Here is a 25,424-nt window from a genome sequence, read left to right on the forward strand (position 1 = left end):
ATGCACGTGAACGGCAAAGTGGCCCTGGTGACCGGTGCAGCGCAGGGCATAGGCAGAGCCTTCGCCGAGGCTCTGCTGCACCATGGTGCCAAGGTAAGTACTTCTCTGTCCACCCTCACTCTGGAGCCCCTAGGGTGCAAAGCCCCAGGCTCACTAACAGACCTCCAACGCCTCTGGCAGAGAACCCGAACTTGGATGAGCACATTCTGAGGTCTAAGAAGGGAGCGTCTTGTTTATTCATTGCTTGTGCGTCTGTGGCTCGGTGGCAGGAGCTGCACACAAGACCTGCTCCCTTTCCTTATTTGTAGGTAGCGTTGGTGGATTGGAATCTCGAAGTAGGTATAAAGTGTAAAGCTGCCCTGGATGAGCAGTTCGAATCTCAGAAGACTCTGTTTGTCCAGTGTGATGTGGCTGACCAGAAACAACTGAGAGGTAAGACATGGGAAATCAGTCTATAGACTCGGGAACACGCCCTGAGCAAGCAGCAACCTGAAGACTGCCAGGTAAGAGCCCACAGGGCTGAGCTCAGGCGTTGCTCTATCTCTCCGGAGAAGCTGCGACCTTCTATCTCCAAAGGATAGTTTGGACTGTTGTGTTTCTTTCTGACAATCCATGGCTATAAAAACTAAGGGAAGACAGGACTGCCTAAGAAATCCTTTTATTTTAGTTACTTGGCAGCACATAATGTAATCAAATGTCTTTTGTGTATTCGAAGACAGTGCTGCTGCTACGGTAATTACTCAGTGAAGGGACAGACTGAGGAACTGTGGCAAGAGCTCTCAGAAAGCTGGAAAACACAGTCAATGGCAAGCAATGTGGCATGCCTTTGTCTTAAACACTTCAGAGTACAGAGTCAAGGGTCATAGTCTCAGGCAAACCAAATGCCTTTAGCCAGATGTTTTCTCCCCCCACCCCCATGGCTCTTAAAATAATAACGGTGTGATGTTAGAATTAAAGACAAAAAGACGCTATCGCCTTTCCCCAATGTTTTCCTGTTTTTCTGTGACCTCTTAAAATAGACATGTGAAATATCAGGAAGAATATTGGCGTCAGCAATATACACTGGCTATGTATAGAGGGCTCGAGGAATTTTCATAAAGAAAATTTCCCAGGGGAAAAAATAGAAAAAATAGATTGGTGTTTCGCAAGCTGTTATTCCAAGGAATGGAGTAAATTGGTAGGCACATTGTCAATCCAGAAGTCAAAAAACTTCCACCAGGTTTACACTAGAGTTACTTTTAAAAGGGTACTGAGGTCCTAGGATTCTTAAATCTTAATATATCCCGTGAATAAAATGGACAGATCTGTTAGAAGACAATGAATCTAAAGATATGGGAAATTGTATTAAAGAGAATATCATTAAAATGTGGGTGATAATATGTCAGGCAAGAGATTGCATGCATGAGTAGAACAGATTTTTAAGAGCAGTCATACTCCTAGTTATACTCAAAGTCTTAGAGCACGCTTTGCCAGAGGATAGTTTTATTGATAGCATATTAATGACATTTAGGTTCAAAGAAGACCCAGCAATCATGCTGCTGGAATTGGGACCAGTATAAATAATTTATATAGCTTTACACATGACATTTAATGTAAGTTACTTTGCCAGTGTTTAAAATGAGAACTATGGCTATGAACATTTTCTTTAAGCATAAGTAATTGTGAAGGGAACTCAGACACATAACACATGATCTAGAAGGCCTGTCAACTATAAGAAGTCCACCTGTTGTTTAGAGAGGTACAAACACAAAATGAAAGGGTGATAGTGAATCTCAAAACTTCATAACCTTTAAAACTGTTTAGACACATTGTAAAAATACGGAGTAGTAAGGGTTCTTCACCTAGACGTGTTACTGTACAAATTAACAAATGGAAACAGCACAGAAAGTATGATAAAGAGTACCATACCATGTAACTGTCAGAGGGAGCTCAACTTTGAAGTCACATGAGCCAAGATCTCAGTGATATACCAAAAAGTAGATGGCAGCTGGAGAGACGGCTGAGTTGCTAAGACCACTAACTGCTCTTCCAGAGATCCCAAGTTCACTTTCCAGCAACCTTATGGCAGCTCACAAAAAGCAGATGACACAGGACACTTTGGTAAAATCCAAGCAGTGGCAACAAGGAGGGAAGAAAATTAAAGAAAAAATCAGACATATGTATTTGATAACTTAATTTCCCATAAAGTGGGGCTGTGCCTGTAGAGGAGTGATTATAAGATCTAAGATAGAAGAGGTAGGGGCAGATTAATATTCCTTGGCTTATTCTCACCAATAAGACTTAAGAAATAGTTTTAAAACTCCACTAAAAGTATAAAGCTTTGTTTTATTGTTATTAATTTATTGTTTTCCAATTTGGCCCAATGAGTACAAAATGATGCTGTGCAAAAACTGACAATATGCTTAACAAACAACTTGCATGCTAATTGCCTCCCCCCAAATATTTGATGGCTGTTAATAACTCAATAAATAAAGATCATTTGAATTGATCTACCTATTTAAAGAAGTCCATGTGTTCACCTGCACACCTGGAAATACATTTCTGTTGTGTGAAAGAATAAGCACAGTTGTTGTCTATAGTCTGAAGTAATAGAAGCAGAAAATGACCAGGGAACTTATTAAATCTATAGAACTATATAAAAAGATGCTTTAAGAAATACGAGCTTCTTGGCAGGTGGTGGTGACACACTCCTTTAATTCCAGCACTTGGGAGACAAAGGCAGGAGAACTTCTGTGAGTTCAAGGCCAGGCTGGTCTACAGAGTGAGTTCCAGGATAGCCAAGGCTACACTGAGAAACCATGTCTCAAAAACAAAATTTAACTTCCCAATACTAAAGTGGTAAAGCCAACTTTGAATTGTCTAGAGAGTTTGCAAAACCTTGATATGTGCTTAGACAATTCAGTGAGTGAGATTCAGGTCTTGGAAGCTACATAAACTTTTCCAATTCAACACAGTTTTACATAAAGTATAATGTAAAATAGTAATGGTAATAGGTGGGAGGAATAAAACAGTAAACATGAAAGTAACATTAACATGATGAAATCAACTGAATATAAAGTAAACTTCTACTTATTTGGACATCAAAGATTCCTGAAATGTGGTCATAATGGATTTAAATGCATGAGTACTTGAGCTAGTTTAATGCTTTATATATATAATATAGCTTATTAAAGGGGATTATTTGAAGGGCTAAGGGCAAAATTCTTATGGTAGAGCACTTTTCATTTTTTTTTACTTTTTTGTAATTAATTTTTATTAGTTCAAATTAGGAACAAGCTTCCTTAACATGTCAATCCCTTCTCCTTTCCCTCCCCACCAACCCTCTCCCCAACCCCCACCTGCCCCCACCCCATCCACCCTCCACTCCCCAGGCAAGGTAGGGCCCTCTAGGGGGCTCCTCAAAGTCCACAACATCATCCTGGGTAGGGCCTAGGCCCTCCCCCATATATCCAGGCCAAGAGTGCATCCCTTCACATGGGATGGGCCCTCAAAGTCCCTTCTTACACCAGGGAAAAATACTAATGCACTACCAGAGGCCCCCTAGAGTGCAGAGGCCTTCTCATTGACATCCATGTTCAGGGGTCTGGATCTGTCCCGTACTGGACTCCCAGACAGCAGTCTGGAGTCCATGTGCTCCTTTTTGTTCAGGCCAGCTGATTCTGTGGGTTTCACCAGCCTGGTACCTACCCCTTTTATCTTCATTCCTCCCTCTCTGCAACTAGGTTCCAGAGTTCAGTTCAGTGTATATCTGTGGGTGTCTGTCTCTGCTTCCATCAGCCACTGGGTGAGGACTCTAGAATGACATAAAAAGTAGTCATCAGTCTCATTATAAGGGAAGGGCATTTAGTTTATCCTCTCCACCATGGCCTAGATTGTCAGTTCATGTCTTTTATGTAGATTGTTGGAAATCTCCCTAGTGCCAGATCTCTCCTCAGACCTATAATTGTTCCCTCTAATATGGTATCTCTCATCCTACTCTCCTCTATTCTTCCCCCAACTCAACATTTCTGTCCTCCATTTCCTCCTCTCCCCTCCTCTTCTCCTCCTCTCATTCTGGCAGCTCCCTGTCCCCTACCCTCATGCTCCCAATTAGCTAATGAGATCCTGCCCCTTCCCATTCTCTGGGGTCCATGCATTTTTCTCTTAGAGTCCTTCTTGTTTCCTAGTTTCTTAGGTGAAGAGGATTGTAGGCTGGTAATCCTTTGCTCTAAGTCCAAAATTCATATTTAAGTGAGTACATACCACGTTTGTCTGTTTGTGACTGGGTTAACTCACTCAGGGTGGTTTCTTCTAGTTCCATCCATTTGCCTGCAAATTTCAAGATTCCATTGCTTTTTCCTGCTGAGTAGTACTCCATTGTATAAATGTACTACATTTTCTCTATCCATTCTTCAGTTGAGGAGCATCTAGGTTGTTTCCAGGTTCTGGCTATTACAAACAATGCTGTTATGAACATGGTGGAACATATGACCTTGTTGTATGGACATGCATTATTTGGGTATATGCCCAAGAGAGGAATTGTTGGATCTTGAGGTAAACTGATTCCCATTTTTCTGAGCCACTGCCATACTGATTTCCAGAGTGGTCTTACAAGTTCGCACTCCCACCAGCAATGAAGGAGTGTTCCTTTTTTCCACATCCTCTCCAGCATAGATTGTCATTGGTGTTTTGATTTTAGCCATTCTGGCAGGTGTAAGATGGTATCTCAGAGTTGTTTTGAGTTGCATTTCTCTGATGGCCAAGGGTTTTGAGCACTTTCTTAAGTGTCTTGCAGGCATTTCAGATTCCTGTTGAGAATTCTCTATTTAGTTCTGCACCCCACTTTATAATTTCATTGTTTGGTGTTTTGGTGGTTAGCTTCTTGATTTCTTTGTATATTTTGGAAATCAGCCCTCTGTCAGATGTGGGGTTGGTAAAGGTCTTTTCCCATTCTGTGGGCTGTCGTTTTGTCTTACTGACTGTGTCCTTTGCCTTACAGAAGCTTCTCAGTTTCAGAAGGTCCCATTTATTAATTGCAGATCTCAATGTCTGTGCTACTGGTGTAATGTTCAGGAAGCAGTCTCCTATGCCAATTTGTTCAAGGATATCTCCCACTTTCTCTTCTAGAAGATTCAGAGTGGCTAGATTTATGTTGATATCTTTGATCCATTTGTACTTAAGTTTTGTGCATGGTGACAGATATGGATCTATCTGCAATCTTCTGCATGTCTGAATCCAGTTCTGCCAGCAACATTTGTTGAAGATGCTATCTTTTTTCCTTTGTATAGATTTAGCATCTTTGTCAAAAATAAGGTGTTTGTAGGTATTCGGGTTAATACTGGGGTTTTCAATTCAATTTCATTTGGTCTATCTATTTTTGTGCCAATACCAAGCTGTTTTCAGAACTATGGGTCTATAGTAGAGCTTGAAGTCAGGGATGGTGATGCCTCCAGAAGTTCCTTTATTGTACAGAGTTCTGTACACTTTTCTATAATGTGTAGGTCCTAGATTTGACCCTTGTTTCAAACAAGCACAAAGAATGTGTCTTACAATCTATACCAAATAGTTTCAAAATTTCTTAAGAAAAGAAAGACACTAGCTGTACAAACTGCTCTCCAGAGAGTTCACAGTTTGGGATGGTCACTTCTTTAATATTAACTCCATTAATGATAGAACACTGATATGAATTCAAATTATCTAAGGATATGTTGAAGTCAGATTCTGATTTAGTAGGCATGCAATAACTATACTAATCTAACACTTATGTATATCTAGGTTATTAAAATTGAGCTTATGGAGAACCACTTATGGAGAACTAGATTATGAGTGTAATTCTTAAATTGTGGTCTTAATTAAACTTAAACTTAAACTTAATTAAATTTAAATCTGTGGTCAAACAGATTTAAAAATTCAGCCAATCTTTATGGTACAAGCCTGTAATTTCAGCTAAGGAAGCTGAAGCATGAGGATTCTAAATTTAAGGACAATCTAGGCAATTTAGTGAGACCATGACTCACAATAAGAAGTCAAATGTGACTAAGGATATAGCTCAGTGGTAGAGGGCTTGTCTAGTATGTGAGGTCCTAAATTCAACCTATAGTACAATAATAAAATAAAATAATAAAATAAAATCAATGTCCTCTCATAGGAAATGATTTAAATACATATATGGAAAAATGAAAATATCTGTCTCTTTTTTATTAGATACTTTTAGAAAAGTCGTAGACCATTTTGGAAGATTGGATATTTTGGTCAATAATGCAGGAGTGAACAATGAGAAAAACTGGGAACAGACACTGCAAATTAATTTGGTAAGCTATATTAGGCTCATTTATTTACTAAAGTATTCAGTGTCACTTTTTATACATAAAATGTTATGATTATATTTATAGAACATCAATTATGGCCTTCCAAATAGAAAAGTATAAGTTAACAAAAGCTAACAAATAATCTTTTCAAAAATATGAAGATACTTGATATTTATAATTATGAAAACATGTCTTAAATATTAGAGAGAAGCATAATACAGTTCATTAATGACCTGAAATATGTGAATAAGTGAAACTGGAATTTCAGTATCTATAAATTTTATTAAGATACAACCCTGTAGTCTTTGTTATGTATTTTTGTGTCTAGATTTTTTTTTGCAATAATGGCAGACTGAATGTTGTGACAAAATCCTTATGGCTTGCCACGCTGAAAATATTTTCCATCTGGTCCTTAATCCTGACTCAACTAACTTATTTGAAAAACATGTCTTAAATTCTGGAAATAGATCAGAAAACAAGGTTAAAGAGACAATTGGGCTTTATTATTAATATAACATTTGTCATGAAATTAAGTAATTCAGGGTGTGTGTGTGTGTGTCGACAAACATGTTCTTGTGTGTGATATCCACATTTGAGGATGAGTTAGCTCTGAAGTAAATTATGAGTAAAATTTTAAAATGAGATTTTCAATTCATCCAATGTTGCACAAGTGGATAGATTATAACATTTTATGAACACCCTCAAATAAGTCTATTGCAGTTTCATAAAACCTAAACCTTTCCCCAACATTGCAAGAAAACAAGAACAACAACAAAACGTAAGAGGTGTGTATCTAAAACAAAATGTCAGATGGATTTTATACAGGGCCACCATGCCCTGGCTCAAGTTCTTACAAATTTGCAAAGCAGCCAAGCATCAAGTACTGTACAGTGACTTTGTGTGAGAGAATATAGTGTACTGTTTCATGACTTTCTTCCTTGGGATAATAAGCTTAAAAATTGGAGAGATGGTTCCGCCATTAAGAGCAGGGTTTTTGTTCTGTTTTGTTTTGTTCTCCTGAGGAGTGAGTTCAGGGCTCATATATACAAAACAGATATTACATCATTGCCATGTCCACAATGCATCCTCCTGAGAAATCCTATTCAACATGGTCCCCCCAATCCCAAAGGACTCTACACTGGATAATTCCACTAGAATTGTTTTCAGATATACAATTCATGCTAGCACAAATTAAGTTCTTTGAGGACAGAAAATTACTTTTTGTGTTCTTACTGGGTAGAAGTACAAAGAGTCTTGTACAAATTAATATGTGATAGTTGAGTGTGCATCTCTGTGTTTTAATACAGTCTTTGGTGATTTGCCAAACCATCTCATGTGTCCTTGCGCTTTCATTGCTTACCATGGTTACCCCTTTCTTATTCTTCAATCTCATGATCTCACCAGTCTTTCCATGTAGGGAAACCACTCATTCTATTGTCTCACAAGTTATTTTTTAGCTTCTCCCTTTATCTGAAAGAAATGCCAGGGTCATTTGTAATCCCTCAGGGCTCACCAGGGATGTCTGAGATAGAATGAGTTTTCACAAAAATCACAAATAATCATTCTGGTAGATCAATGGTAGGCAATAGATCCATGATGATAGATCAATAGATCAGGAGGATGCATTGGAGATGGAGGTACTTGGCAGTGGCATAATATCTGTTTCATATATATGAACCCTGCACTCAGTCCTCAGGGAAAAACAAAACAAAACAGTGCAAGTAACAGCTGAACCATCTATCCAGCCCCATCTAGTTCCTGTGTCTAAGCTTATTAACCCCTAGGAAGAAACTCATAAAATAGTACTCTACATTTTCACACATGAAGTCATTGTGCTGTATTTAATGCTTAGTTGTTTTGTATATGTGTAATAACTTTGTTAGTTAGGTAGAATTGCTTTGAATATTGGTAAAGCAATTCTACAATGTCATTCTTTTAACATTTTGAAGCTTTAAGAAACATAAACAATTCATCTCCACACAAATGAGAAAAACAATCTAATTTTGATATACAATTAACATATATTGGATCCCTTACTATAGTCAAATGTACAGCAAAATATAAAGCTGTTTTTTATGACTTTATTTCTAGAAATACTAGCTGACAACCAATTTTCTCTGGGGAAGTAAAGGAGGCATATTTGGGATTAAAACTTAAGTTTAGTTCTGAATCTAACAATTTATGGACTCTTGCTTTATATCTCTGATCTTGAATTTCACAGTTGTGAAAAGAAGTTAAATTTCCTACCTCTAACCACCATTAAGTTTAAATGGAACATAATTTGTGTAAAGAATACAGCCACATGTTATGAAAGAGACATTCAATAAAGCATTTCCTCTCTAGATATCAGAATATATATTTGTATATGGTCTCCTTTTCATATGAAGTGGATTCTTCTGCCTTATTTTGCATCTAATAAGGAAGTGAATTGAGAAAATAGGCAGAACTGTGCATTATGCATTCATCAATGAGAGCTTAAGAAAAAAGATGAAAGCATGCTGTTTGAGTTAAGCCAATATGGAGGTCAGCCATATGGCAGACAACAGAAACATAGTGGGGAGAGTAACATCAGAAATAGTGTGAAAAATCCAAAAGTATTACACAAAGCATACAAGACTCTTTCCAGCACCCAAAGAACAAAAATGAAAGAGAAGCATAAAGGAAAATGACTCTTGTCTGAGTCAGGACTCAGAATCATGGGCAGAGCCAAGCAGAACCCCATGGTGCCCTAGTAGGTGTCGCACTTGGGGTGGGATTTCTGGGAAGAAAAAATACTTTGTTTCATTAAAGGATGAATTCCCCACCTCCACTGTTCTTCAGGTGTTTCCTTTTGTTGGCTCCAAAGGATATTTAGGGCAATGAAATAACTTATTTGCTGCCATTAATACCCTATAACAATGAAAGTTCTAGTTGAAGTATATAAGGAAAACTTTGCTAAAATATAAGTATCTCTAACAAAGTATAAGACATAACATTCAGCACTAAAGCAAGAAACTTAGACATGAAAAATTAAAGTGAAGGTGATTTCAGAAAAATAATCATCCTTATTAATATTCTTTGAGAACTGGCCTGCAGAAAATACAAGGCCCCTAAAAAGTAAAGTCACATGATTTGGATACCACAATATTCTCATTACAATGTAGTGTAAGAGCCATAAACTATCAAGTACCTCAAAGTGCAAGGGTGTGAGATGAGGGAAATGGAGACATGATAGATGATCCAATACATAAGATATATAAGCATTTTTCAAAACCAAGAAATACTAAAAAGAAATATTTCATTATATGACTTTTCTAAAAGTTCATTGTTGGGGGGTAGTGTGTGAAATCTGGAACGTGGAAAAGATTGTTATAGTAAAGAAATGAAAATATCATTTGTATACAACCCAAACATTAGATAATAATTGAAGTTTCTTCCATCAACTCTTTCACTTAAAAAGTTACTCAGTTCTTCAACTTAGATGGTTGAGAAAAATACTCCCTTGCTTTTTAAAACTAGGGTGCTGGAGAGATGGTTCAACACTTAAGAGCATTGGTTGCTCTTGCAGAGGATATGGGTTTGGTTCCCAGCACCATCAGAGTGACTCACAACTCTCTGTAACTCCAGTTCCAGGGACCTGATACTTTCCCCAAACCTTGAAAGGTACCAGCCACCCACCTGGTGCTCATCCATACATGTGAAATAATATAAATATATTTTTTAAAATAGCTTAAAATTGAAGCTTAAACTTTAATATCTTGCTACAACTTGCAGATTTTGGAAACACAGAATGGCAGCAAAACTTTAAATATCAGAATAAAAGCACACACTGGTGTGTGTTAACTAGATCCTTATTTGCGCATGCTGAAGAATTTGGCAGAAACTAAAAGAATCTAATGGATTTCAGTAATTTCAGCCATGTACATATTTGTTTCTTTCTTATATAATTCATTAAGTCTTCTTTTTCATTTAGAGGGCAACTGTGATAAATTCTTTGTGCCCTCACTTACCTGGAAAAATGCCTTAAATGAATAGAAGTTTTGGCTTATTTTTGTTTTGTTGTTGTTCTAGAAATACTATTAGGAAAAGGAGTCTCTTTGAACACTTGCTAAGGGAGTACTTCTTAAAATTAAAAGAATGCAAAAACTAATATGGACTCTCAGTTTCAGACTCATGGCCTTTTGACCTTTTTCTATGCATAGATAAAGCAAGAATTAAGCTGTCCAAAGAGAATTTTCATTCTTGAAAAGCTTAAGCAGAAATAGAAAAGAATTGTTTCAGAGAATAGTAAATTCTTACAAGTTAGAGTAAAAGTACAACTACTTTCCACTGAAGGAGGTGAGCTGGAAAACAGTAGACTGACTATCAGAATGAAGCCATCAGTGTAGTGAATAACATTAAGTAGTAGATATGCCTAAAGACTTTGCCAAGTAACAGAAATTTTCCACTCAAACTAGGGCTAGAAAAGAATTATGTGATTTCCCCAAACAGTAGGGGAACAGTCCAGCTTATTCCAAACAGTAATCAGTGCTGTTGTCGTCATCTTTTACTCAGGTTTCATCTTCATGAAACTGATAGCAAGGCTGCGCTTTAGCTTTCTGAAAAGGACTCCAGTCCTTGGGAAATAATAGTAATAATTGACAAGTAAGATCTGTGAAAGTCAAAAATTTCTGCACAACAAAATAAACAACTGAATGAAGAGATAGCCTATAGAATGCTAAAATTTCTTTCCTAATTATTTATCTAAAGAAAGATTAATAACCAGAGTATATAAACAACTCCATATATTCTAATAGTTGATTTGGTTTTATACACAACTTTGCACTAAAAATATTCTTGATAGTTTTGTTTTATTTTTTATTTATTGTTTGATTTCATAACATAGCATTTTGATAAAAACTACCCCACACTCTGTCTTTTCCAACTCATCCCACCCCTACTACCATTACTCCCTTCTGCTCTCATGAACTCACAGCAGCTATGGTTTCCTGCACAAAATCAAGCCAGCCAGTATTCCTGCACTGATCACGGAGGCACCCACTTCCGGGGGTGATAAGCCTGCACTGCCTCTTGCTCTTGCCTTAGTAAATAAAACTTGTGATCAGCATTGTAACTAAGGTAATCATTTATTTTGAAGTCAGTTGAACTGATGTACTGAATACTACTGGACTTATTTGATTTAGCTTGACTTTAATAAAAAGAAGATAACCAATCTTTAAAAATAAGAACTCAAAGGAAAAAAACACAATCTCAAATTAAAAATCAAAACATAATAGTAAATTGACTAATGAAGTGAATAAACAATTCCCAAACTTCCAACATTCTTAGCCACCAGGAAAATGCAAATGCAAATGAAACTAAGTCAAAGGAAAGCAAATAAAATAATGTTTACAAGGATGTAGGGAAAAGGGCGCCTTTATACACTGCTGATAAGAATATACATGTTTGCAAATGATAATTCAGTTTTCTCTAAGGGAGTCTAACCAAAGGAACAAATTGCTCTTCAGGGTAGACTACCTGTCCAGAAGTAAATATGCCCAACAATGTTAGGTGAAATTATGTAGAAATACAATAACCTATACTAATGTTAGAAAGACAAAAAAATAAATTAGCATCAATTAAAATTTAAAGCATGCAAATCTCTTATTGATTATATTTGCAGATATCCCTATATACCTGAGTGAACTAAGTGTTTGGTATGCAGACGTATGATAAAGACTAATAGCTGTGCCAGGCCTTGTTGACTCCCCATGGGAAGCTGGTGGGTTGGGTGGATGTGGGAGGGAGAAGGGAGAGGCTACTGAGGTTGGTATGTAAAATGAATTTTAAAAAAGACCAATAGTTGCATCACTTTTTCCATTATTGTTTCTGGATTAGGTTTCTGTTATCAGTGGAACCTACCTTGGTTTGGATTACATGAGTAAGCAAAATGGAGGTGAAGGTGGTGTCATCATCAATATGTCTTCATTGGCAGGTAAGAGAAATTCTTATTTTAACAGGAAGTTTTTCTTACTGGTAATTTGGACCACAAAAGTAAATCTGTGAAGTATATGGATCATCAAGACAAAATTAAATTGAATATGATTCTTGTTTGTTTTCTTAATGATTCTTTAGATTTTTCTACACATACAAAAAATTTGAACAATATATCTCTTACTTCTTTTCAAAGTTATCTTTACAGTGACAGCTTTTGTCTGTGTGTTTTCAGCTACTGTTTTACAAATACTATTTTAATACTTTCAAATAGTAATACATGTGCAAAACCATTTGACAAAATAAAAACTGTTAATGTGATATAAACCATTGCTAGTCCCTTGTGAATCCAGCAAAAATGTGTAATTTTAGAACATCTTCTTGACATCATCTGTACTGGTTGGTGTATGCTAAAGGTGTTAAGCAACATCCAAACACACTCTGGTTTCAATATATAATAAGTTTGGACAACATCTATATATTATCAAGGGCAAGATTTTTAGTACTGGGTACCTATTCTATATACAGCAATTTGGAAAAATCTCGCTGACAGAGGGTTTCACCTTTATCACAGAGTATCTAGAGTTGTTCTGCATCTGGCAGACTCTTCTCTGTCCAGTAAAAGGAAGGAAAGCACATGCCTTGGCAGACATTATTGTGCTCACATTCCAATATAGAATTTGACCACACAGTTCATCTAACTACTTGAAATATCTTGGAAAATTTACTCCAATTGTCCATGCCAGAAAAAAATGGTTTCAGTGGACAGCTGTTCTTTTGCCACACTGAAGACTAAAGAATTGAGGCTACACAAGCAATCCAATAGTGGTTTTCATTTAGAGTAAAGTGGTTTAATATCAGCTAAATACTGTATTCTGCAATGATAGCCATATATGTGTGGAGGAACTCAGTTACGTAACTATACTTTTAAAATTCCAGTCAAGGATGGTTGTGTTGGAGAAGCTGAGGTAGGAGGGCTCAGAGTTAGAGGTCAGCTTAGCCAGCAGCAACACTCCATCTCAAACAAATGAACAACAACAAAAGTTCTAGGAATAATTAATCAAGACTTATAGAAGGGTGCCAGTGAAGACATAATATTTAAGAAACCTGATCATTGTTGATAGCAAGTCTAAATTCTGCATGTTCAAGACATAGGAAGACCTTAAATTACCTTCTTGATCTCAGTGCAGTAACTTCAGAATAAGAACACACACACACACACACACACACACACACACACACACACACACACACCACTCACACCACTCACACTGCCTGCCTCCAACATTATCAGAGGAGTCAAGTATGGCCAGCAGTAGTATTTGGAGGTATCTATGACACAGTCAATCCCCGATTCTCATTCTCAGCATTTTGATAATTCCCCCAGGAATTATAAAAGTACCATTTGTATGTTTATAATATCCTTCTTTAGGAAATCTGAAATGAGACTGACATCTCATTTTCTGTGTTGCTTAAAGTGAAAATGAGCCCTAATGTGGTTACAAACCTAATTTATAAGGCATTAAGGACAATTGGATTACTTTTCCCCCTCTGGCATCTACTTATAAATGGCAAAGCTCCAATTGTAAGGATACACTAAAAGACCCTGTCCCAAATGTCACTTTAAATGAGAGAGGTGGGAATGGCAAGTTGGCTCAGCAGCTGCTCTTGCAAGGACCACAGTTCCCAGCTCACAGTAATCTGTAACTCCAGCTCCAGGGGATCTGACGCCCTGTTTTAGCCTCTCTCTCTCTCTCTCTCTCTCTCTCTCTCTCTCTCTCTCTCTCTCTATCCCCTTCCCCCTCTCTCTCTCACACACCTAAAAATAAAATGACCCTCTATAAAAATAAATGAGATGGGGAGCCTGGGGTTATAGGTCAATAGTGTTAACTTCGTATACCTGAAACACTAGGTTCAGTTCCTAGTATGAGAAAAAGAATGAGAGAGAAACAGTGAGAACATTCATGGATATTCTCTATACAGCCAATTGAGTCAGCAAAGCTTGAAAAACCATGGATACTGCAGAAATATACATGGATCCCCTTATCTTTGTGTCAGTGGAAGCCTTGGTTACTTCTTAGGAAGCTTGCAATGGTTGACTCAATTTAGCACTGTATGATAAGATTATGAACTATATAAATGAACTTAATTGCCTCAAGGAGCAGTAATAGGGAGAGATACAAGATAATACTACTGTCATTTTTCCAGCTAAAATGTTTAAACACACAACTGGGAGCACTTGTTTAGCTTTCTTTCATTATAATCAAATGCCTAAGATAATTCATTCAGAAAGAAAAAGACTTAAAGGAAAAAGGCCAGAACTGAGTTCTGGAAGTGTAGACCAAGTTCAGCAGATAGGACCTGGAATCCTCTTATAAGGGCTGTGCATTGTGGATGAGTATATGATTGACCAGAACAATAACATCCCAATCCATAACTATCAGGATCCTCCAGTCTCAATCATGAGCCTTTCCCCAGTGACCTAAGAACTTCTTTGAAGGTGTCCTCCTAAAGGATTCACTATCACTCAGTAGCACCATCCTCAAGATAAGATCTTTCTTTACACATTAACCTCCAGAGGACATTGAACAACCAGACTATGAAAATTTGATGATATCATAAACACTGTGTTTGCCATCTTGCCTAGTTCCAAGCATAAACCTGTGAGGAAGAGTCCATAGTCTCTGCTATAGACACGTGGACAAAGCCATATAGTTAATGCCATGTCCCAGCCCGTGCAGGCAGTTCACAACAGTGCTGGGATTCACACCTGAAGTCTGATGCAAAACATCCTAAATTCTAACCCTTTATCATTATCTATCTCAGATATATACAGAGTCTACCTCTTTATCCAAGATTATGAACTTATGAAAACCATAAAAGAAATTGCAATCCTTCCTTGAATAAATCTTTTCACTTTGCTGGTTACTCTGGGACTCACTGTGGTGGCAGGGATGGAACTCTGATTTCAAGGCTGTGAAACTTCAGCTTTCCCTTCTTTGACACAAGTTCCAATGTGTCATCAAAAGGCCCTCAATCTAATGTTCATTTTGCTTCCTGGGTTAAGAGTTGTGTTCATCATATCACCCTTGGAGTTAATTTTACTTTTTGCCTGTTTCAGACACAAATCTACAACTATGTATGAACGTTTGTCCCTGCAGGTGAAACTGTGGATTAGTAGAAATTCAGTGATAGGACTGTTTTGGTTTTAAATTAACTTTCTAGTCCATAATGATTACTATGTCATTCCAAACTCCTTCTCCCTTTGATTTTCATCCTAACATACAAGACACTACATTTCAAAAGACTAAGCAATGGACTAAGCTTCTCTTTGTTCACTCTGCCGGTTCTCAGCTCTCTCCTATTATCCTCTGCTCAACCAATGCAGCTGCCACACCTAGCATGCTTTATATCATTTCCTCATCTCATTAGCCAGTCTCCTGATACCACTCTTCCCACCCAGAGCACTCCCTAACATGACATCATCACCAAAGTTTTAAAGCAGTCTTGTATTTTATCAAATGATGTCTAATTCATACAAAGTAGGTCCATTTGATAAAATTTCAGAGTGTAATCCAAATATTCCAGAGGAGCAGAAAGGAAGATGGCCAGTCTGAAGACAGTGAGACCTTTGTCTCAAAGGGGAAAAAAAGGTTAAGCATGTAGCTCAATAGAAGACCTTGAGCCATAGTACATAGATTGAGGTCATCAAACAAACAAACAAAAATCTTAGAGGTATTATTAAATAGAAAGCAATTTTTATTTTATTTGGGGGATTATAATTACATTATCTCCTCCCTTTCCTCTCTCCTTATCATTATACCCTGTTTTGTTCTCTCTCAAATTTATGGTCCCCTTTTTTCATTAATTGTTGTTACATGAATATATATATATATTTCTAAATATAAGCTGTTTATCTGTGTAATGTTATTTGTATCTATGTTTTCGGGGCTGACCACTTGCTATTGGCTAACCAATTGAATGCTCTTCCCTGGAGAAGACTCTCCCTTTCAAAGTGTTTTTAACATTCACTTCCTGTGTGTTTTCATGGCTTCCTTCACATGTTTTTGGTTTGGATTTTGCTCTTTCTTCTCACTCTAGTGCATGCAGAGTTGCAAGTCATGTTCAACTCAGCCCTTATGATTTCTTACAGACTTGCAGAGGCCTTCATTGCCATAGAAAAACCTCAAGTTGTCACACTGGCTTGGGCAGAGAACTTAATGAGTAATGACCAGTGACGCAGTTTCAAATGCAGTTAATGGGTGTAACAAGCAGAGTGAGATGAGCCTGAGTGGAGGAATGAATGTGCTCCACCTGCATCTCCAGAAGAGATTCTGGCCATTGCTGACCACTTGTACTCTACTGTGGGGTTTTTGTCTAAGCACAGTATACAAACACTCATAACACCCATTCTTAAGTATTAAAAAAAAATGTGGGAGGGTACAACAAAAATGAAGTCTGGTTTATTGCTGATGACTGGATAACTGTGCTGCCATAAGACACCCCCATATGTCAAATGGGTTTCTTAGGATAGATGGGGAGACAGTTCAGTGAGTGAAACCATTTGACATGCAAGCATGAAAACCTGAATTCAGATCCTCTGTATTCAAGCAAACAAGCTTGGCCTGGCCACCTATGCCTGTAACTCCAGTACTGAAGGGTAGAGACAGGAGGATGCAAGAGCTCGCTAGCCAGTCAGTCTATTCAAAACAGACATTTCCCTAGTGCCTGATTTCTCTTCCACTTTTTATGTCATGGCACACCTTCAAATTGATTTAGTGTAGACTCACAGTAGCTTTTATTACTACCATGGCTTGCATTATCTCTGCAAAGTTGACATGGCTCATAGGCCATGGATTGAAGACTTGACCTCATTCTGTCTGATACCCATCCTACAACCCACTGTGCTATAATCCTTTTTAACACATTTTTAAAAAATGATGGCATTGCCTAGCTTAGTGATACACTCCTGTCATCCCACTACTCAAAAAAGGTGAGGCAGGAGGATTTTGACTTCAAGACTAGTCTGGGTTGCTACATAATGAGTTCCAGGTTAAGCTAGAATACAGTCATCAGATCCTGTCTCAAATTAAAACAAAACCAAGAATACTGTTTTTCAATAGACTTTATTTTATTAGAGGAGTATTAGGTTGAAAAAAAATGGGAACAAAGTACAGAGAATGTGCATACATCTCTATCACCACTTAGTAACCATCTCCTTCACTATCAGCTCCCTTTCTACAGTGGTACATGTGTTACAATAGATGAATATGCCCTGACACATATTTTACAATACATCACTTACATTAGGATTCATTCTCCTACCACCACCAGCACCACCACCACACCACCACCACAGGGACACATGTTTGATTAAATTAAAAGGTCTTCAAAGTGGATAAGTACAGTCTTTATTTTCATCAAGCTTAACTGAAATTTAGCATTCCCTTGATCATGGAAGTAGACATGGTATTGTGACTTCTTCGTGAGGTTAATTTTGTGTAGACTTGAACAGATAACACTGACTCACACTAGCTATTTCCATATTGGACATACTACATTCATTGCCTTGAGGATCCTCTGCTCTATCCATTCATCCTTCCCTATCCAGCCCCGGTAAACACAGACCTATTTCCTGTCTCCATAACTTTGCCCTTCTTTGGGAAGCCATAGCTTGAATCATACTGTAAGTCATTCTTGCAGTTCAGCTTTGTTTCTTCACAATAAACAGTTTAGTTTCCTCCTCAACTGTTCATGGCTTGGTATCTCATTTATTTTTAGTGCTGAGTACAGTCTCCTATGCTTCATGTATTCATTTACTCATAGAATGATATCTCACTTGACTCCAACTTTGCACAATTACAAATGAGACCACTGGAAGCATCCATACACAGGTTTTGTGAGGGCATATGAATTCAATTACTTTGGGTCAGTGCCAAGGAGCACAATTGCTGAGCTGTGTTACAAAAACACATTTTGTCAAAAGCTACCAGGCAGACTCCATTGTGCCTGTACCATTTTGCATTCCCACCAGCAATGAATAGAAATCCCTATTGTATTTTGCCAGCATTTGTAACTGCCAGTGTCTAGATTTGGGCTATTCCAATTAGTTCCTGCCAGAGAACAAGAATTTATGTATGAAAATAACTTGTGACTGCCTGTGTGCATGTGACAAGGACAGCAGAGATGACAGCATGCTATCCAGGGTACAAAGATGGCCAGAGACAGCACTAAAAAGTGAACGGGTATCTCATTTTAGTTTGCAATTTCATGATATATAAGTTAAGCATATTTTCATATACCTCTTTGCCATACATATAGTATCTTCTTCCGAGAGGTAGTTTTTGTTTACACTAAAAAGTTTTTCATTTCTTTTCTGTTGAGTTTTAAAAATGTATAGGTATATTTAGTTTACAGTAGCTTATTACATACATGTTTTAGAAGTATTTTCTCCCAGTCTATGTGAAAGTTGTTAGTTTCTTGAAGGGGGAGGTCATCTTTAAATAATAACTATATTTAGAAGTGACATTTTTGTATAGTACTAGTATGCATTTTAATTTACATATGTGCTTTCTTTGTGCTTAATTCAGTGCAACCCAAATGGTGAAATTAGTATACATATAATTTAAGTAAAGAAAACTGGCAGGCGATGTGGTGATGACTGAAACAAAGCTCTGTGTCAGGCATGCCTAGCAGATGAGGGCTTCTTGCTGGAAAGTCAGAATTTAAACTTGAGAGTAATTGGCCCCATCTGTGTGTATGGACAGGCTACAGAAAAAGAGAAACTGGGAGGCTGTTTTCACTGGAAGTAGATAAAGTCATGCAGTGCAGGGACATACATAAAACAGAGAATCAGGGACAAGTCTGTAGTTGTTTGGCATGCTTGCAGATTTAGCCAAACAGAAAGTCAATGCTTCCAAAGCATAACTATATTTGCTGCTACAGAGGAAGAGATAAAGCCAAATGAAGGCAGAAGCTCAAACTACCATCCAATGGAGTCCCAAAGTCACACTATACCCAGCCATACAACTCTATGTGAAGCAATGCAGATCAATAATCCTCCCTATGGATTGTATGGGAGGCAGTAACTGCAATGAACTCCCTTTGTGTGATGGGAAAAAAAAATCTCCCTTTAACCAAATCATCTAAAATTTGACCAAATGTGTAACTGGAGGGTTACTTTTTATTTTTAATTTTAACAACACAAAACTGGAAACAGCCCAAATATCTACTGCCAAGTGAATGCATAGTATAGATAAATGCTATGTCATTCAGTGGATTGCTGTTTAGCAGAATAATAATAGTAATAATAGTAATAATGATAATAATAAGATACTTATGAATGAATTCCGACAAAGTTATCACAAATGAAAGAACCAAACCAAAACAACACTTCAGTGTATCAGTAGTTTCTTAGTGGAGAAAGGAGGGCAGAAGGAAAGAAGTAGGAAGAATCATAAGGCGATGGACTTGTTCATTGTCTTAATTATGCTCACGGCTTCATTTGTTTATACATATGTCAAAACTTAGCAAACTGTGCACCTTAACAATATGCTGTTTTACTTATGTCAATTATAACTCAGTAAAGCTATATAACTTTAAATACATATAAACTTAATTAGAATGTTAAAATAAAATCCATAAAGCCCAATTCTATTTTTCCAATGAGAACGACTTCACTGGGGTATGGTAGCTCTTGCTTTTAATTCAAGCACTTGCAGGGCTGAGGCAGAAGTATTGAAAGTTCAAGGCCAGTTTATGCCACACAGAAAATTTGAGGCTAGACAGGGGTACATCATGAGACCTTGGTTTTTCATTTGTTTGTTTGGTTGGTGGGTTGATTAGTTGCTTGGTTTTTTTTTTTTTATAGTTACACATAAAAGCAAACAAGCTCATTGGCATTCCAGTTGTATTTATAATTCTACTTCTGAAGAAATGGCATGTGTATTTTGTGCTTGCTCACAATCACAGCCAACAAAGCACAAGTTAATATATTTCTCATGTATGACACCTTGAAGTAGCTAGAGATCATAAGTTTGTCAACTCTACATATTTATTAAAAATTCATTCATTCATCATCTTTGATAATATTCATGAACTATATCCCTGTTGTTTTCATGGCTCTGTCAACTAGCCTATCTGTGACTAAGATTCACCTTTTGTTTCCTGCACAGGATGTGAGCACTGTCCTCCAAACACTACCTTTGTCCCATATACCTGTAACAAATAGGTGATACAGGAAACATAAACAGAACCATTTGGCTACACCCTCTTGTTCTCTTTATCTTACACTTCTAACATCCCTGTGTACCCAGTGGAGACATTGTAAATTCTTGCTGACTGCCACTGACATATGTCATTAACTTGCACATTTCACTGACCCAAAACAAGAGGAGCAACATGTTCCAGTACCTTGAGATCACTGAGTACTAGGTGTGATCTGCCATCCTCAGGGATTTAAACTGCTCTAGAGCAAACATGCTTCATAAATGGAAGCCTGGAAGGCACCCAGGGAGTGGTTAAGGTCCACATTTATTGCTGAACTTTGGCATGACACTCTCAACTGTGTGGTGGTGTTGTGTGACTAGTTAGCTGGGTGGAGACTGGCGTATCTCAGCAGAATAGTTCAACACTCATGTGACATCTTGTAGGGATCTCACAATAACCAGGGGCCAGTCCCTGTTTCTTGACTGAGAGGAATTACATATTTAAAAGTATTGTTAAAACTGGATCACTTGAGTCGGGCAAGGTAGTACACACCCATAATCCTGGTACTTGGAAGGCTAAGCCAGGAGGATTACAAGTTCAAAGACAGCCTGGGATACACATGAGACTCTGTCTCAAAGGGAAAATGAAGTTAATGGGAAAAAACTCATTAGACATGAAAGAATATAAATGACTAGCTAAGTTTGAATGTTCAGTTTTGACAGATATGAGAAATAAGCTTGACAGCAACAGTCATTCAAGTAAAATAGGTTCTGTGGGATAGTTGTTTGTTTGGGATTGTTTTAGGTTTTGCTGTTCCACAAGGGTATCTGGTTTCACTTGAGTATATTTTCCAGATTAATCTTAAATTGATGTGACTAAAAACATCGTGTACGTAGTCTTTAGAATATAGTCCACTTTTTAAAACATCAACTTATGTAGACTTTTTCTTTCTTTTCCAGGACTTATGCCTATTGCACAACAACCTGTTTATTGTGCCTCAAAGCATGGCATAATTGGATTCACACGCTCAGCCGCGGTGAGGAAATCATAAACCACAGATTCTCTTCCTCCTTGCCCTTCTAAATAAAACCCAAATTTTATAGACTATAAGAAAAGAAGTTAAAATTCAAAAACAAAATCTAGCCAAAAGATGGAGGAGATATCTTACTTAAATTTTTTATAATAAAAATGTTTTTGGTCATTTAAAAGACTAAATAAAGAATATATCACTGTAAAATAGGGGAGTGGTGGGTGACACTAATGAACATTTGAAGGTTAAATAATGGGGAAATGCTCTTTGTTTTTAAAATTGTGCAATATTAATGTCAGGAGTCCTTAAATGGAACAATTAAATAGAATTTTGCGTGCTGTTTAGGAAATGCATTACAAAGCACAAACAACAGAAAAGGATGGTACTGGATAGGATGGAAGGACCAGAGAGATGAAGTGTTTTGCATTAACAAAAAGAAAGTATAAGCAGAAGCTTATAATAATAGTCATATAAGTATAATCATCCCCGACATAAATGGTCCCCTGCAGAAGGGGGAAAGGGTCAAGATCCCCTGAGCAAATTGAGAGCATGGGAAGAGGGGGGAGGGAGCTACGAGAATGAGAAGGGAAGAAGAGGAAGGATGCAGAGGCCATGAGGGAGCAGAAAGGTTCAGTCAGGGGAAGAACAGAAGAAAGGATATGTGATAGGTAGGATTTTAATGGGGGGGGGTAGTAGGGGAGGAAGGGAGGGAGAAGGGAAGTGGGATTGGCATGTAAAACAATCTTGTTTCTAATTCAAATAAAAAAATCTGAAAAGAAAAAAGTATAATCACCCCCAAGAAGGAAGGCAGCCTTTACTCATAATTTGGGTTGATTAGGCCTCAGAACTTAATTTGAAAATATTTCAATGTTCCAGAAGAAAGTAAATCATTACAAAGCAGAAATTTCACATTTAAGTTTATGACTGACTATTTCTCCAGTCAGTGCTCATTGTTCACAACAGTTATGAAGTTACTTGCAAATGCTGGATTAGTAAATGCTGAACCATCATATATGGAAGAAACAAAAGGTGAAGTTATTAAAAGCCTGAGTTCACAACATCCTTGTCAATCAAGTATTCAACCTTGTTTTATGTGCATTTCTGTTTAATGAGAAGTAACCTTTATATGTTGTAGAAATATTGGATTCACAAGTAATAGAACTTATATTAAAATGTTTGACTCAAGATAAATGCCAGTTGCTTACCTTCAGGTCCCCAAAGAGTTCAGTAAAGAGAGCAAGCAGCTTAGATAATTTTCTAATCTTAGGAGTTTTCTAATGGTGGTACTCCCAGCACTGAGAGGGAAAGTGGACACCAGCCCCAGTCCCTAACCCAGAAGATATCTCCAATTGACAACCACTTGAAAATGAAAGTCAGTTTTCTCCAGTGAAGTCTGAGTGGACATACAAATGACTCTTAAGGCCAGACCAACAAAAGTACCACCATTAATGCAGTGGAGCTTTCATGAATGAATTCTGTGTGTTTATACCTTATGGGCCCACTTGTAATTGTTCCACATTTCAGAACATATCTGATTAGTGTGCTTTATATTAGCCTTTAGAGAACTTCTTTCAGTTTGCCCTGGATTATACTTCTGCAAAGCTCTTGAAGCCTGCAACTGTGTTCTGATTGGCAGATGGCTGCTAACCTTATGAAGAGTGGGGTAAGACTGAATGCCATTTGTCCGGGCTTTGTCAACACACCCATCCTTGAGTCCATTGAAAAAGAAGAAAATATGGGCCAATACATAGAATATATGGATCAGATCAAGGCTATGATGAAAGTCTATGGCATCTTGGAGTAAGTAGAACTTTCCACAATGGATAAAAGCATAATCTATACAAGCAATCAATGTTTCTAATGTGTTAAACTTAGAAAATGATGCAAATCTCAGAGTTTAGGTTGACAAATATTTTGAAAGGAAAAACAGGCACGAGAAATAGAATTGTGTTTAAATGTTATAAAATTTGCTTTGAAAATAAACAGTACCTTCAGCGTTCATCAGATTTCTTTTCTAAATGACACTTGTTCACCTTCTAAGGCCATTATACTTTACGTCCCTAAACTTCAAGCAAAAATCAAGTAAATCCTGTGTGTAATATTGTATGGCCCCCAGATTTCAGTCACTTTCATAAAAACAGTTGGTCATCACACACACAAACACACACACACACACACACACACAGAGAGAGAGAGAGAGAGAGAGAGAGAGAGAGAGAGAGAGAGAGAAACATGAACACACAATCACACAATCAAAGAACTGTGTCTAAGTTAGAATAGATGGATTGACACAAATATGAACTCACATAGACTGTGGCATCGTGCACAGGGTCTAAACGGGTCTGGGCTGGATAGGGTCCCAACACTGAGAAGGAAAGTGGACACCAGCCCCATTCCCTAACCCAGAAGATATCTCCAATTGACAACCACTTGAAAGTGACAATTAGTTTTCTCCAATGAAGTCACAGTGAACATACAAATAACTCTTAAGGCCAGACCTTATGCCCAGACCTTATGATAGACAACACAAAACAAAACTCAATGGCATTTTTAGAAGTTGTCCCATAATGCTTTGTCAGGGCATTTCTTAAAACCTTATTTTGTATTTTTATGGGATTTTTCTGTGTGTCTCTGTGTCTATGTGTTTCTTGAGCTTTTTCTTTGGCTCTTTTTTGTTGGTTTGTTTGTTTTATCATATTCTAGTTTTTATTTTGTTTAATTTTATTTTATCATCATTACTTTATATGCCTAATTTATTTGTATTCTAGTGTGATAGAGAAATAAAGAATGTGAATTTGAAGGGGTGGGGAAGTGGAGGAGATTTTGGAGGAGTAGGGGGAGGGAAACCATAATCAGAATATAATCTATGAAAAAGAGTATTTCCAATAAAAAAACTTTCATGAAAAAAATAAATAACAAAATCCAAATATACTGCCATGGCATAAGGGTATCTTTCATTAAAAAAAACAAAAAAACAAAAAAAAAAAACAAAAAAAAAAAACAGATGAGGCTTTTGCAAGATGAGTTAGATGAGATTCACTCAGCACAGAATTATAGCTATTATGTTGAAGGAGTCAGAAATAAGATCAAATCTCAGCTTTTACTCCCCCACTGACCATGAACCTACCCACCAAATTTCAGAAAGTAGCAGTTTTCTCACATGTAATGGGATAGTATAACAAATGTAGGGATCTTTGGCAGACCAATAAGATGATACATGGAATGCTACTAGAAACATGGTCTTCAATAAATGCTGTTAATTAATTCAATTTCTCCTCCAATGAAGTTTCTGTCTAGTAAGTCTGATATCTACCGATCTTGTATAGATGAGAAAATTATCATTTTTAGCAATATAATTAATGACCTCAAATGCACGGCGCAATGACCACTAAATTCGTTATACAATTTACTTAACATCTCAATGAATAAAAATTAAAGGTAACAATAGCTTAATGAATTAGTCTCTCTATGACAAGTATGTGGCTGCTTAAGAAAATGTTGTGAAGCTGTTTAGTTTTATTCTTTAGTTTCAAAATACAAATGTTTCCTTTGTTTTTAGTCCATCCACCATTGCCAATGGATTAATAACACTCATTGAAGATGATAACTTCAATGGTGCCATTATGAAGATCACAGTATCTAAAGGAATTCACTTTCAAGATTATGACATCATGCCATCTTTTGTAAAAGATTCATGAACATCTTAGGCATCAACCATATAACTAAAAAAAAGCACAAGTGACTCACTCAGACTGCATCTTTACTAATATAGCTTTTAAATGAAGTGATGTAGTATGAAACCAACCTTCATATATCTGATGTTAATATTTTTCTAAATGATTAGTTAAATGTGTAGATAAAGATTATTATAAGCTAGCAAAAATACAGTGCAAGCCAAACCTGGGTTATAACCTACATAATCTAATAACAGAACAAATGATATCCAA

At 37.1% G+C, this 25,424-nt stretch overlaps 1 protein-coding gene across 1 annotated transcript; it reads left to right on the top strand.

Annotated features, from left to right (window-relative positions):
* Hpgd (15-hydroxyprostaglandin dehydrogenase) lies at positions 1 to 25,175 on the top strand. The gene is made up of 7 exons (XM_035451442.1): positions 1 to 93; positions 309 to 432; positions 6,184 to 6,290; positions 12,144 to 12,240; positions 21,407 to 21,483; positions 23,114 to 23,277; positions 25,037 to 25,175. The coding sequence occupies exons 1-7, from the start codon at positions 1 to 3 to the stop codon at positions 25,173 to 25,175; spliced, it is 801 nt and encodes a 266-aa protein (XP_035307333.1).
* The last annotated feature ends 249 nt before the right edge of the window (positions 25,176 to 25,424 follow it).

Source organism: Cricetulus griseus (assembly GCF_003668045.3).
Source record: "Cricetulus griseus strain 17A/GY chromosome 1 unlocalized genomic scaffold, alternate assembly CriGri-PICRH-1.0 chr1_0, whole genome shotgun sequence".
Classification (NCBI taxonomy): Eukaryota; Metazoa; Chordata; class Mammalia; order Rodentia; family Cricetidae; genus Cricetulus; species Cricetulus griseus.

Excerpts from the sequence above, each read along its gene's own strand:
- Hpgd (XM_035451442.1), top strand. The coding sequence starts at position 1 with ATGCACGTGAACGGCAAAGTGGCCCTGGTGACCGGTGCAGCGCAGGGC. Across the intron at positions 94-308 it reads TGCTGCACCATGGTGCCAAG|GTAGCGTTGGTGGATTGGAA; the intron begins GTAAGTACTTCT and ends CCTTATTTGTAG. Across the intron at positions 21,484-23,113 it reads GATTCACACGCTCAGCCGCG|ATGGCTGCTAACCTTATGAA; the intron begins GTGAGGAAATCA and ends TCTGATTGGCAG.